The 13,777-nt window shown below is 36.0% G+C and overlaps 1 protein-coding gene across 1 annotated transcript in view; it reads right to left on the bottom strand.

The window, feature by feature from the left end:
- Window positions 1-10,962, bottom strand: part of LOC129004955 (probable NADH dehydrogenase [ubiquinone] 1 alpha subcomplex subunit 12) — a 33,139-nt gene extending 22,177 nt beyond the window's left edge. Inside the window, exon 1 of the mRNA XM_054433685.1 lies at window positions 10,768-10,962. Within this exon, the coding sequence (XP_054289660.1) occupies window positions 10,768-10,868 (101 nt within the window). The 5' untranslated portion in view covers window positions 10,869-10,962. The remainder of the gene's footprint in view (window positions 1-10,767) is intronic.
- Window positions 10,963-13,777: the final 2,815 nt, after the last annotated feature.

Raw genomic sequence — 13,777 nt, 5'->3', positions numbered from 1 at the left:
GTGGATAGGTTCATCCGGGTGGGTCCCACTTCTATACCTGCCTCCTTTTGGGAAACCCTGATGGCCTGGCAGTGATGTTGGGTCTGACGGGCAAACGAAGTAGATCGGGTGCTGGGTCCGAGCCCGCCAGGGGTATCTGGGGATCTATCGCTCTGGTTATCTCTGGTTTCCCAGCAATGGGTAAGGCCTCGATCGGGCAGCGGTGTAAATGGGAGGTTGGGGTTCCCCCCGTCAGCGTGCTGATGGTCCCCTTCCTCCTGGCTATTGATGGCGGGTTCTGCCTGTCAGGGATTAGATAGGTCCCGAGTGTTGCTTGCACTAAATGCGTCGGGGCGCTCTACTATGGACCTCTAGGTTCCGACCTAGTGGAACCCAGGTGGAGTGACGCTTAAACAAGCAGCCGGAATCCCTGGTTAGGACTGAGGGGCAACCCTCTTTCCGAAGGGTCTGCTTCGGCAGCCGGCGAGCCTGATGACCTTAAGTCATCCGCCCATGATGTGCTAAAGGTTGATGCGTAAGCTTCGGCCTACATCATGGGGCCCGGGTATGTCCAGAAGGATAGGTACCGGGTAAGCAGTCAGGGGGCTTCGGCTCTCATGACAACAAATGTAAATGTAATGTAATGTATTGATAGTCCAAGATAAAACATAGGCCTACGAAAAATGTAGGGCTATTTCAATGCAAGACTCAAATGTAAAACACTTTTAAAAGACTTAAATGAACTGAATTATCAATCATGTATTTCAATGTGTAAAACTGCAAAAAGACTAATTTATTGAAAAATAAAATAAGATGGCGGAAATGTAGGTCTAAACATAAGTAATTTAAGTAAACATCGCACTCAGCTGATTTAAGTGAAAACAGAATAATAATAAGAAGGGATGACATGCCTTAAATATACAATGTAGGTAATATATTTATAAATTAGTAGCCTACTTCTGGACAGGCCTAGACAATTATCCATATCGTGGTTAAAAGTGTATTTCTATAAGCCCAGGTAATTAATTATTTACTTATTATTACGGTTGTAACTGGACGTATGTATAGTCCCAGGCTTGGCAATCAAATAACAGTATTTATATGGGATGGGCTACTGTTATCAACATTTGAAATTACTGAATTGTTACCAAATTACTGTTTCACAAAATGCAGATTCCATTTTCAGCAGAGCCATTAAAATGAGGGTTTGCCGAACAATTATTAATATTACAGAATAGCATTTAATGATGTACAACTTTTCACATTTCATAAATTATATGTTAGTTTTGCTATTGGCAAAATTCCAAATCCAAATGTTCTTTTCTTTTGGTTTTTATGTAGTAATTTGCTAGAATCATTGACTTTATATAAATTCAATGCTAGAATACAGTAGATAATTTGTTAAGACCATATGCAAACATTTTTGAAACCGTTTCCCCGTTTAACCAACTATTCCAAAAGATAACAATTATATGGTGCAACACAAATAAACAACCCGATCACCTACCTATAACCTACACTTTACCTCCCTAATCTAACCTTACTTCAAAACACTTAATGTAGTCACGAATACTCATAAACCCCGACCTACCTTCCCCCCATGCCTACATTAGATCAGTGTCCAATCTGCGTTTTATTAATAAGTGTAATAACTTACTGCACCGTCGATGTAATTCAACATAATATAATCTGTGATGTATTATCGGATTAAATATCGATTTCGATGCGGTTCGATATATTGCTTATTAAATCCTGATTTCTTACATTGGCTGTTTCTAATCAGCTGGTAACACAAATAGGTTCCCAAGAAAGTAGTCACTGGTCCGTATCCCTCCGCTCCTTGTTTATGCTCCGCGCATTGAGTTGAGAAAGTAGTTCCGTATATTTTCTTGATTTTCAGTGAATTCCGCGCCTTAAAAAAATGTTTTAACGGCATTTTCTTGTTTATTAAAATCATAGGAATGGTTTAAAAACGTTTAAAAGAAAAGTATAGAAAGTTCAGAAATACCTTATGATTCTCTTGTTTACAATTTTCTTGTAAACAAAAAAAACTGTCATAGCTACTTTAGTCCCATAAGCCTAATGTTAAAAATTTGAAATTTTAAGTTCGTTTTAAATTGCATTAGCATTATCTAATTGAAATTGGTTTGTTTACAAACCATCTTATTATTAGTCTAAGTAGTCTTGTTAAGTTTGGCTGAAATGTGTTCAGCCGTTATTGAGTGATGGTGTTATATTGTTTGCATTGAAGTTGATCCCAAAGAGCTTCGCTCGCTCCGCTCAATTATAGAATATTATTTATATTACTTCATCTATGGTACAACCTTCAGTACAGTATCCAATAGTTAATGGTACAACTAACACACGACAGTGTTATTACCGCAAAACGTACTCAATGACTGACGGCTGGCATGATGTTTCCCATGGCAGTAAAACTATTTCTGATAATGATGTTAGATAACGGTGGTTTAACTGTGTCTGATTAGTTATTTATATTTTACACATAATTTTATTGTTAAAATTGTAAAAAAAAGGGGTTATCAGTAAAAATATCTTTGTAATGATACTACTCTGATAAGTCCATAATTAATTTATTTGTCGTTTCGTTAAACTTACAACATAATATCAGCTGTACAGTTCATCAAAATTATACAGTACTTTTTGTGTTAAGTATATTTTAAGCTGGGATTTAAATTTTTTACAATCATCAATTTTCCTCAGCCACTCTAGAAGCCCTTCCAAAAATTTTCTTCCAGCACATGAAGGTTTTTTGTTATAAAATTCCAATCTATGGGCACCAACAGCAATTTTGTTTCTATGCGGGTGCCATATTCGCGATTATCCCCTAGTTTAGGTAAAATACTTTCAGACAAAAGATTTTTAGTTAAAAGAACGGTATGGAAAACATAAATGCCGTACACAGCCATTATACCCATGGCTAAGAAATGATCACGTACGGAAACATCCCAGTTTAAATTTAACATTAGTCTTATTGCTCTTTTCTGCAAAATTAAAATTCTATCCAAATTTTTCTCTGATGTTCCACCATAAACACTTATGCCAAATGATATTGCGGATTCAATGAAAGCAAAATAAAGCTTTTTCAAAATATCTGCTGAACAAAATTTAGACATTCTATGAATTGCATAAATTCCAGATGTGATTTTGCTGACAACATGGTCAACATGGGAGTTCCATGAAAGATTTTCATCAACTACTAAGCCCAAAAATTTAGTTGTAGTAACTTGATTAAGATTAGAATCTTTAAAATTAATCACTGGATCTATTGGATTTTTTTGTTTACCTGTTGAAAATACCATAAAGTTGGTTTTACTGGAATTTAAAAGTAATTGATGATAGTTTAAGAAAGCATCTATTGTTTTTAGGCAATTCAAAGAGTTAAATTCCAAACCGGAAACAGATGTACTGCTTACTTTTAAACTTGCATCGTCTGCATACAAACTTATTTTATTAAATATATTGTTTTGAAGTGACCTGGGCATTCCTTTGATGTAGCAAAGAAATAAAACAGGTCCTAAATTCGAACCCTGTGGGACCCCATGTTGAATAATAGATAACTTTGAGCAGGAGGTTGAAAAAACGTTATTTTTTAATTGCTTCATTTCAACATACTGAGATCTCTGAGTTAAATAGGATCGAAACCACTTCAATGACCTGCTGTCGGCACCCAAATCTCGGATCTTCCCCAAAAGAAGCTGGTGTGAGACACTGTCAAAGGCCTTAGTCAGGTCCAAAAATATGCCCACTGTTTTATCCCCTTTATCCACTGAGTTTATTATTGAATCGATAAAATCTACTGCTGCAGTTATAACAGATCTACCTGGTCTGAATCCATGTTGTTCATCATCATGCAAATGGTTTTCTTCTAGATAAGTTACTAAAATTGGTTATAAACAACTTTTTCATATAATTTAGAAAATGATGACAGTAAAGATAATGGTCGATAATTTGTTATATTTTTTGGATCTCCATTTTTATAGAGAGGACTAACTTTGGCAACTATTAATTTTTCAGGGAAAATTCCACTCAAGAAAGAGGAATTTATTATATGAACAAGTGGTTTGACCAATTGTTTGCCAGCATATTTTAATACTGTCATAGGTATTTCATCGTAACTGTTGTGAGACAGTTTATTTCATAACACCTGTTAATTTCTATTAATTATTATCATATGTTTATTTGTTATTCTATGTTTGTATAAAGGTAAATAAAGTGAGTTGAGTTTGAGTTATGACATAAAACAGTGCATTCACTTAATTCTTAGTCAAATAGTACATGGTGGCAGCGGTTTAGAGCTATGCCTCAGAAGAGAAATCCAAGAAGGAAACAATCTGACTATGAAGATAATGAAAATGAAGTAAGTGAACTTGGACCTTCAAATAATAAAGTATTCATAGGTACACTTGGGGATGGGTCAAAATGTAAGCCCTGGAAACTAGAATTACTATTTGAGGGAAAGCCACAAACATTTAAAATTGATTCAGGGGCAGATGTAACAGTAATTCCCCCTGGCATAGTTGATCCAAGTAGGATCCAGCCGACTCTAGTTGAGTTGTTTGGGGTTGGTAGAACAAAATTAGAAACTGTAGGTTGTGTTAGAGCTAATATCCAATACAGAGATGTTAAAATAAATCACATGGTATATGTAGTGAAGGGACTCATAACACCCTTGCTTGGTCGTCCAGCAATACAGGACTTGAAAATTTTAACTTTTGTTAATTCAGTTGCAGAGGTAGACAGTGACTTTTTTACCGAATACCATGAAATGTTTAGTGGTCTGGGCGTCATTCCTGATCCCTACACAATAGCACTTAAGGATGGCGCAAAGCCATACGCAATAACCACTCCTAGGACAGTACCTTTACCCCTAATGTGTCAAGTGAAAAAAGAACTAGAAAGTATGGTCCAAAATAATGTAATCACACCAGTTGAGCATGCTACTGAATGGTGCTCAGCAATGGTAGTAGTGCCTAAATCTAATGGAGATGTCCGCATATGTGTTGACTTAACAAAGTTGAATGAATCCATCCAGCGGTCTTATCATCCGATTCCCAAAATTGAAACGTCTCTCAGCTCAATTTCAGGAGCAAAATGGTTTTTAAAACTTGATGCAAACAGTGGTTTTTGGCAAGTCCCCTTAAATGTAAATTCTCAGGATCTAACTACTTTCCTTACCCCTTTTGGACGTTTTAAATTTCTCAAACTTCCATTTGGAATCACATCAGCACCTGAACATTTTCAGAAATGCATGAACAAAATCTTAGACAACCAGTCAAATGTCGCAGTCCATATGGACGATATTCTGATTTGGGGCAAAACGAAAGAAGAACATGATACAGTTGTTCGGCAAGTACTTGAAAAGCTTAAAAATGTAGGAATGACACTTAACAAAGACAAAACTGAGTTTGGGAAGTCAAGTATTAAATTCCTCGGGCATTTCCTCTCATCCGATGGAATTTCTGTTGATAAGGAAAAGGTTTCCGCCATTCTCAAAATGGACTGCCCAAAAAACGTAAAAGAACTTCAAAGGTTCAATGGGATGGTAAACTTTCTTGGTAAGTTTATTCCTGACAAAGCTAAGATTTTGGCCCCAATGAATTCACTACTTCAAGCTAACGTTCCATGGATATGGGGTCCAGAGCAGGCGAAGGCATTTGATGAAATAAAACTCATTTTGACCAACTCTCCTTGCCTAGCTATTTACGATGTAAATCGGGAAACAATTATCTCATGTGATGCCTCGCTTCAAGGACTAGGATCAACTCTTTCTCAAGTTCAAGATGATGGTTCTATACGACCAGTATCATTTGCATCCCGAAGCCTTCTTCCTTCTGAAAAAAACTATGCAAACATCGAGAGGGAGGCTACAGCTGTTGCTTGGGCATGTGAAAAGTTTCAAGAATTTATTATTGGCAAGAGAATAACAATACAAACAGATCACAAACCACTGCTTCAAATTTTGAAGTCCAAACATCTTGATGAATTGTCTCCAAGAATTCAAAGAATTCGATTGCGTCTCATGAGATATGATTTTTCAATTACTTATATTCCTGGAAAGCAGCTTCTAGTTCCTGATGCTCTTTCAAGAGCACCTCTCCAATTTTCAGGTACTGATGACTGTGAGTTAGAAGAAGAAACTCAAGCGTTTGTTCAAATGGTTTTGTCATCCATCGATATAAACGACTGCATAGTTGCTAAAGTATTGGAGGAACAAAATAAGGATCCGACTTTACGTGAACTGAAAAAAATAATCATCCAAGGTTGGCCTTCTAAGACATCATTTCGAGATGACCTAAAACCGTACAATTCAGTTAAGGATGAGCTAAGTGTTGATAATGAGATGATACTACGAGGTTCAAGACTTGTAATTCCGCCAGCTCTGCAGTCTTGGGCACTTCAAAGAGTACATGAAGGTCACTTTGGAATCACCAAGTGTCGTTTACGTGCAAAAGAGTCAGTCTGGTGGCCAGGAATTTCTTCAGCCATTGAAAGTATGGTGAAATCATGCCCTACTTGTATTAAACATTCAAGGAACAGTCATGAACCATTGCTTCCCACACAATTCCCTGACAGGCCATGGAAAACACTTGCGATGGATTTGTTCAAACTTGAAGGCGTTTGGTTTTTGACTGTGACAGATTATTACTCCAGATATTTTGAGATAGCTGAATTAGAATCATTAACATCACGAGAAGTAATAATGAGATGCAAAGCCTTTTTCTGTCGACACGGCATTCCAGAAGAAATTAGGTCTGACTGTGGGTCTCAATTTCAAGTCCTCGAAAATTCAGATTTCAAGACATTTTCCAAAGTTTATGGCTTCAAGCATGTAACAAGTAGCCCAAAATTTTCCCAAAGCAATGGAGAGGCTGAAGCGGCAGTGAAAATCGTCAAAATGATTCTAAAGAAAAATGTGGAAGACCCTTATTTAGCGCTTCTAGCCTATCAAACGACACCCCTCTGGAATGGGTTCAGTCCCTCTCAGCTTCTTATGAACAGGCGATTACGGAGCACATTGCCTCAGACAGGACATTTGCTTTGTGGAAAACCAGATCTAAAGGATCTTAAAGGGAGAGAAGAAAGATATCGTGAGAAGTACAAACACAACTATGATAGAAGGCACAAAGTGCAAACTCTCAATCCTCTTCATATAGGAGACCCAGTTTGGATTGTGGACCTTAGAAGACATGGCAAGATTGTGAAAATCCTGGACAGCCCTCGTTCATATATTGTTGAAACTGATAAGAGGAATGTGAGAAGAAATCGATTCCACCTCAAACTTGCCCCTTATTTAAGAGAGGAAAACAGTGAACAAAATTTGTCAGCGAATACACATCAAACAGAACCATACAACCGTCCAAAGAGAAACATACAAAAACCAAGCTGGTTGAAGAACTTTCAAACTTAAAAGGGAGGATGTTGTGAGACAGTTTATTTCATAACACCTGTTAATTTCTATTAATTATTATCATATGTTTATTTGTTATTCTATGTTTGTATAAAGGTAAATAAAGTCAGTTGAGTTTGAGTTATGACATAAAACAGTGCATTCACTTAATTCTTAGTCAAATAGTACAGTAACCAGTTGATAGTTTATTATCGAAAGAGTTTAGAATACTTAATATATCATTATCACATACAGCATTCAATTTAAATTTAGCCGTTGGAGGACACTGAAAGCTTGGACAAGCCTCACCCCCATGCAAACTATCATTTTGAGCTAGCTGAGGAATAATTGATGAATTAACAAAGCTATTAAAAAAGTCATTAAAAATACAACTTATCTCTTTAGGGTCTCTGTACAAGATTCCATCAAAATCTATTTCAATATTGCTAACATTCTTTTTCTTATTTGAGATTTCAGCATTAAGTAATTTCCAAGTAGCTTTACATACATTTTCATCATTACTAACCTTTTTAGCTTAAAACTGTCTTTTGGCATGTATAATTTTCTTTCTGAACTCCTTATTTAATCTCTTAACCTTATCATAAAGATCTTTATCATTACAAGCCCGAACAGTCTTACTCATTCTAATAATCTTTGATTTTTCATTTTTTAACTCTTGTGAAATCCAATTGTTGTATTTGATTTTACAGCGTTTTTTAAATTTAGGGAAACATTGATCAAAATAGAACTTAAAAATATTGTAAAAAACAGATTACAAGGGGAAACCCTACCCTTTGCAAAACTGATATCTACTGCAACTCACGGAAAACACTGAAACAAAAACAAAACAAACAACACGTGAACGGTCTCAAATTCGTCCGGCTGAATACAGGGCTGATTTACCGAATAGGCCCGGTAGGCACGTGCCTAGGGCGCAAGGCAATTGGCTTTTTAGGGGGCGCCAAAAAATTGGAAAAATAAAAAAAGATTGTGGTTGGATTTGCATGCGATCATGGAAAACTTCTGATAATCCCTCGCGGCCATGTAGACATGGTAATCATCTCCCGCCATTGCGGCAAAATTCTGAAGATTTTCCTTGGTCATGTAGATATAATTATCGTCTTCCATTCGATCATGGTAATATATGAAAATATCCAACGGTCGTAAGAAGATAAAGTCTATCTCTTCAACAGAACATTCACATATTAGTATATGCCTAGTTCTGCGCCTAGTTGTGCAGAAACAACCTGAGTGGTGTTTAATTTTTAATTGTCTACGGCGAATGAGGCAAAATTCTGATCTTTTCCCGCAGTCGTGTGGACATTGTCATCGTCTTGCATGATCGCAGCAAGTTCTGATCACCCCTCGCGTCAGTGAAGACATCATTATGTCGTCCACCGTGGTCGTGTGGACATAGTAATCGCCTCCCGCGATTGTGGCAAAATGGTAATCATCTCCTGCGGTCTTGAGGAGATCATCATCGTTTTTCGCAAATTAGGCAAAATTCTGATCATACCTAGCGGCTCTGTAGATATCATCATCATCTTCGGCGATCACGGCAAGACTCTCGATGTTTTTCCCGCGGTGAGGTGGACATAATCATGTCTTATGTGATCGCGGCAATATTCTGATCATACTTAGCGGCATTGTGGATATCATCATCATCTTCTGAGATCGCAGAAAATTCTGATCATCCCTCACGGCCGTGTGTAGACATATATTCGTCCCCCGCGTTCACAGAAACTTAACTGTTAAATATATATATACTTCCGTGAACGCGATAACTTGAGTAATTTTTGTCCGATTTTGATGAAATTTGGTTGAAAGGTGTAAGGCGGGATAAACTTGAATGAGTTCACGAACCAGCATGATCAGACAATGGGAACGGGGTTTTACGGGGGGTTTTATGGGGTAAAAAATAGTTTTTCTAATTTTTGACCCACAAAACATAAAATTTCTTATTTTATCTGTAGACCTTTTTAAAGAGCTTAAAAAACAAATAATTTAGTACCTATATCAAAGAGTTTTAGGCCTAAGATCCAAGGATATTGTCTACTTGTCAAAAACATGTCAGTTAAGGAACTACGGTAAGAGAGAATATTACGAATGTCTTTCTCCAGGATCCAAATAGGTTAACACAATTTAGGCTACATTTGAATTCAGGTTAACCCTCCGAGTGTCCCTTGTTTTAGCCTTAATGTCTGCCTATTTTTTGCTCATTTGCAAGGTTTTATTAAAACGGATCTGAGAAGCTTGAAAACAATGTTAGTTATACTGTTCAATATACCATTTTGTTTGGAAAATCATGGGCTTCAATATTATACATAAAACATAAGGAACATTTGTTTAAGAAAAATTTTTTAGGTAAAAAAAAATATTTTTGAAAATTTTCAAAAAAAAAATAAGTTTGCGCTCAATGAAATTGTATAAATTATAGGCCTATAAATATTTGAAAATAGCCACTTTGTTCTAAATTTTATGAGGATTACAAATATATAATAATATAAGGAAGTAGATTTGCAAATAAATAAATTATGGGCAAAAAACAGATTTCAGTACGTAGCGTTTAGCTAAGAATGCATAGCCTAACCATAGCTAGGAATCTGGCTGATAAGTTAATTTACATCAATATCACTACCTACTTCTTCAGGATCATCAACCAGCCCTTCAAAATCACTTAAATCTTCTTATAATGCACCACGTATATCACTAGGCCTACTTTTGATTTTTAACACTAAAACAATGATAAACGTAATAAAACACATCAGTCATCGGTGCGAGGTTAACCAAGCTGTTTACAAATACGCACGTAAGCTGTCTGCTACAATATTTTCGGAACTAAAATGAAAAGCGCTTAGACACAGACCTCCGGAGAAAGCTCTGAATCTGTCAAATAAAACGATACCTAACTCGATCCAGTTCAATCCGATTTTGTCAGTCATAGAGCCTTCGCCGTAAACAGTGTTTGTGAGTCGATGCATCGACACAAATACTACACAAAGTGTGTTATGTGTCGATGCATTGACAAATAACACTCGGAGGGTTAAAAATTGGTTGTTTTCATTTTGTTTTAATTTTTAGAGAAATGCTTTCATAATTTTGCCTCAATTAATTAACAATTGTGCAGAAAACTAAACTGTGGTGTGTAGCCAAAACGACTAGGCCTAGGCCTATGTAGGCCTACTGTAACACAGGTAGAGCATCGTAGGGCAAAATAACAATATGGTTTGGGTATAAAATTGTACTAATCTTTTGTGGATACTCGGTACATTTCTTTAAATACAAGATTTGTACATGAAAAGGTTCAACAAAACCTTTTAGGATAGTCAAAAGCCAACAAGCCTGACAATTAATTAATTAGGCTGAGCTTAGGTATTTACCTGAACATCTTAACAGCACAGTTCACTATTCCCCCATTTTCTGTAATAACTTTAAATAAATTTGATAGTTTATCCGTGGCTAATAATTTCCTTAAAGACATTTTTTCTAAAATCTATCGATGACAGGCAAAAGAACTGCACTTTAAGTGACTATGGTGGGTGGGCAACTTTGAACTTGAAGGTTATATAATAAGTACCTAGCTAGCAGACAGACTGACACCAGTATTTTTTTCTTTCTTGTGCCTAACAGCCAGGCAAGACTTGGCATAACCACTGAGCTATTATTATTATTGATCTCAATGAGGATAATAACATAGATAAAATATAGTCCCTTTCCCTTAGGACTATGGGACTATGTTTTATCCATGGGGTCCCAGTTTATCGACATCCCAAAAGATCGACACTGAAATAGTCCCACAATGTCGACAACTCAAAATGTCGACAGTGTCGGTAATATGGGATGTCTGTAAAGTGGGATGTCGGTTATGTGGGATATCTGTTATGTGGGACGGTTGTGTAAATTTTCCCACTTTATCGACACGCAAAATGTCGACAAGCAAAACAGATCGACAAAGAGCGGGAGATTCAAATTGAAGGTGAACAGCTCTTGCTGAACAGATCGGTTGAGTATAATGAGAGTCGTTCTTTTTTTTTAACTCCGAACGACTTCTATTCACGACGCTTGCAGTCTCCTTCAAATTTGTCAATGCTATATCAACTATCTTGTGTATATAATATGTGTTCTGCCGTTTGAAGGCTTTACAATAATTTGACATTTGTCACACTTGTATTATGATTCATTATACTGTTTTTTTTCGTGTAAGAAGGTACCTAGTTAAAACTTGCTCCCTAGGCCAAACTTAGCTTGAGGATGAATATGGTATCCATCAAAAGTGTTTTCAATCATAAATTTATTTGAAATATACAGGGTGTTCATTTGAAAACTTTCCATATCTGTTGTGTGCAAAGGTAAGGCTTTAACACTTGTTTGTTCTCATTTCCCCCTAATTTGGACATGCAAAATCCAATAAAATAATTTTTAATTTTGAAAAATGTGCTTTTTTGAGAAATTTTCAAAGGTAAACATGGGTTGTGTGATACATCAATTTAAAGGTCTAATCACCCCGATCATTTTTTTGCAAAAAATTTAATTATCTTTAACCGTATTTACAGGGTGGATCAAAACGTTTTACAAAAGGACTTTGAAGTTAACTACCGTAATACCCTAACTACTGAACGGAACAGCGCCAAATTTCTTTCCAAGCTTATTCATGAGCTACTCTTTAAGATAACTTGTAGTAAGGGCATGTTCCATGTTATTTTCTAACTATAAAAAAAATCTCGAATTTGAAGAATAAAAGAAAGCTGAAAACTCAAAACTGTTAAATAGCAAGACTATTTAGTACCAAAGAGCCGTACAGCTCAAAACTAACGCAAAAATACGCGTTAGTTAAAACAACAGCAAAGATTTTAGGCCAATCTTTGTGGGCAATTTATCTCTTACTATTGATTGGTTGTTAAGCTAGGCCTATAACAAATCTTCTTTATATATAAAATCCAATGTATGTTTGTTTGTCCTTTATGGACTCCGAAACCGATCGACAGATTGTAATGAATAAACTTTCAGTTATTATTAAGCATTATTCAAGGATGGTTTGTGTGAAGTTTGGTGCAGATCCGTCAAAAGGGCTCCGCCCCAGTGGCTTTTGGAGTTTCCCATGTTAACCTTATGAGTACTCATATTTAAATGGAATTAAAGATTCTTAACAGCTGGTTCAACTAAAGAATTTAATTCTATGATGTTCAATAGCATTAAGAAATTAATAGGTTTACCAACAGGGTGCAGCACTATTATTTTTTTTCAATTTATTACAACAGCTAATTTGCAACCAAAAGGTGAGTGAGCGTAGCGAACGAACTTCAACCAAGACGTGATTGAGCCATGCGAACATGCTCATCTTGAAAATGAACGAACATTTGACATAAAACCACATTAGGACAAGACGACGTCTGTCGGGCCAACTAGAAATATATAAAAGAAAGTTGTGTTAGTTACAGCGTTTATAACTAGAAAACACTGAACCAATTGGCATGAAAATTTACAGGGATATTCCTTAGGTACTAGAATAACATAATAGCCTGTTTCCGTTTCAAAAACCCTTAAGGGTAGCGTCCTAAGGCCCTTTGCAGTTTACGTGTTAATCTTATGGAAGAATGTTTTATTTTGTTTACTATGCCATGTTTGTCATTTCTTGATTAAATTAAATTAAGGAAACAGCTGTTGTAATGATAACCTAATTTTTAAAAACAAATCTATGCATAACAAAATGAGAGCTATCAAATAGGTTTCTATTCCATTTGTTTTTTACGAATATTTGTTGTCAAATGTAAATGCCTTGACTGAGCTCCAATATTGGCTTAAAAAGTGGAGGATAAAAGTCAACGAAAACAAGTCCAAACATATTGTTTTTACTCTGAGAACAGAGTGCAATCCTCCAGTAACCATTAATAATATGTAGCCTTAACGGAGGCAGACAGTGTAAAATATTTAGGTCTAACTCTTGACAAAAAATTAAATTGGAAATCTCATATCTGGTGCAAAGAGACAGCAAATGGAATTAAAAATTTGTAAACTCAATTGGCTACTAGGTACGAATTCAAAATTATCATTGGCTAAGAAAATTTTACTGTATAAAATTATGATCAAACCAATTTGGACATACGGAATTCAACTTTGGGGGACCTCGAGCAAATCCAACATCGAAATTCTTGAACGATTTCAGGCTAAGACGCTGAGAAGAATTGGCGCACCTTGGTTCGGTGAAATCAGTGAAAGAAGAAATTACAGACCTTAGCAAAAGTATCAAGAAAAATTAGAATATCATCCGAACAGTCTTGCTGTTAATCTGCTGGACAATAGTCAGTGCATTACCAGATTAAATAAAAAGTGTTGTGCATGTGCTGGACCTAAGCTTCAGATTTCTGTAAATATTTATGATTGATCCAATTT

This window comes from Macrosteles quadrilineatus, unplaced genomic scaffold (genome assembly GCF_028750875.1).
Source record: "Macrosteles quadrilineatus isolate MER2022 unplaced genomic scaffold, UCM_ALF_1.0 Scaffold_1__1_contigs__length_201487025, whole genome shotgun sequence".
Lineage (NCBI taxonomy): Eukaryota > Metazoa > Arthropoda > Insecta > Hemiptera > Cicadellidae > Macrosteles > Macrosteles quadrilineatus.
This window is presented reverse-complemented; position numbering and strand designations above follow the sequence as displayed.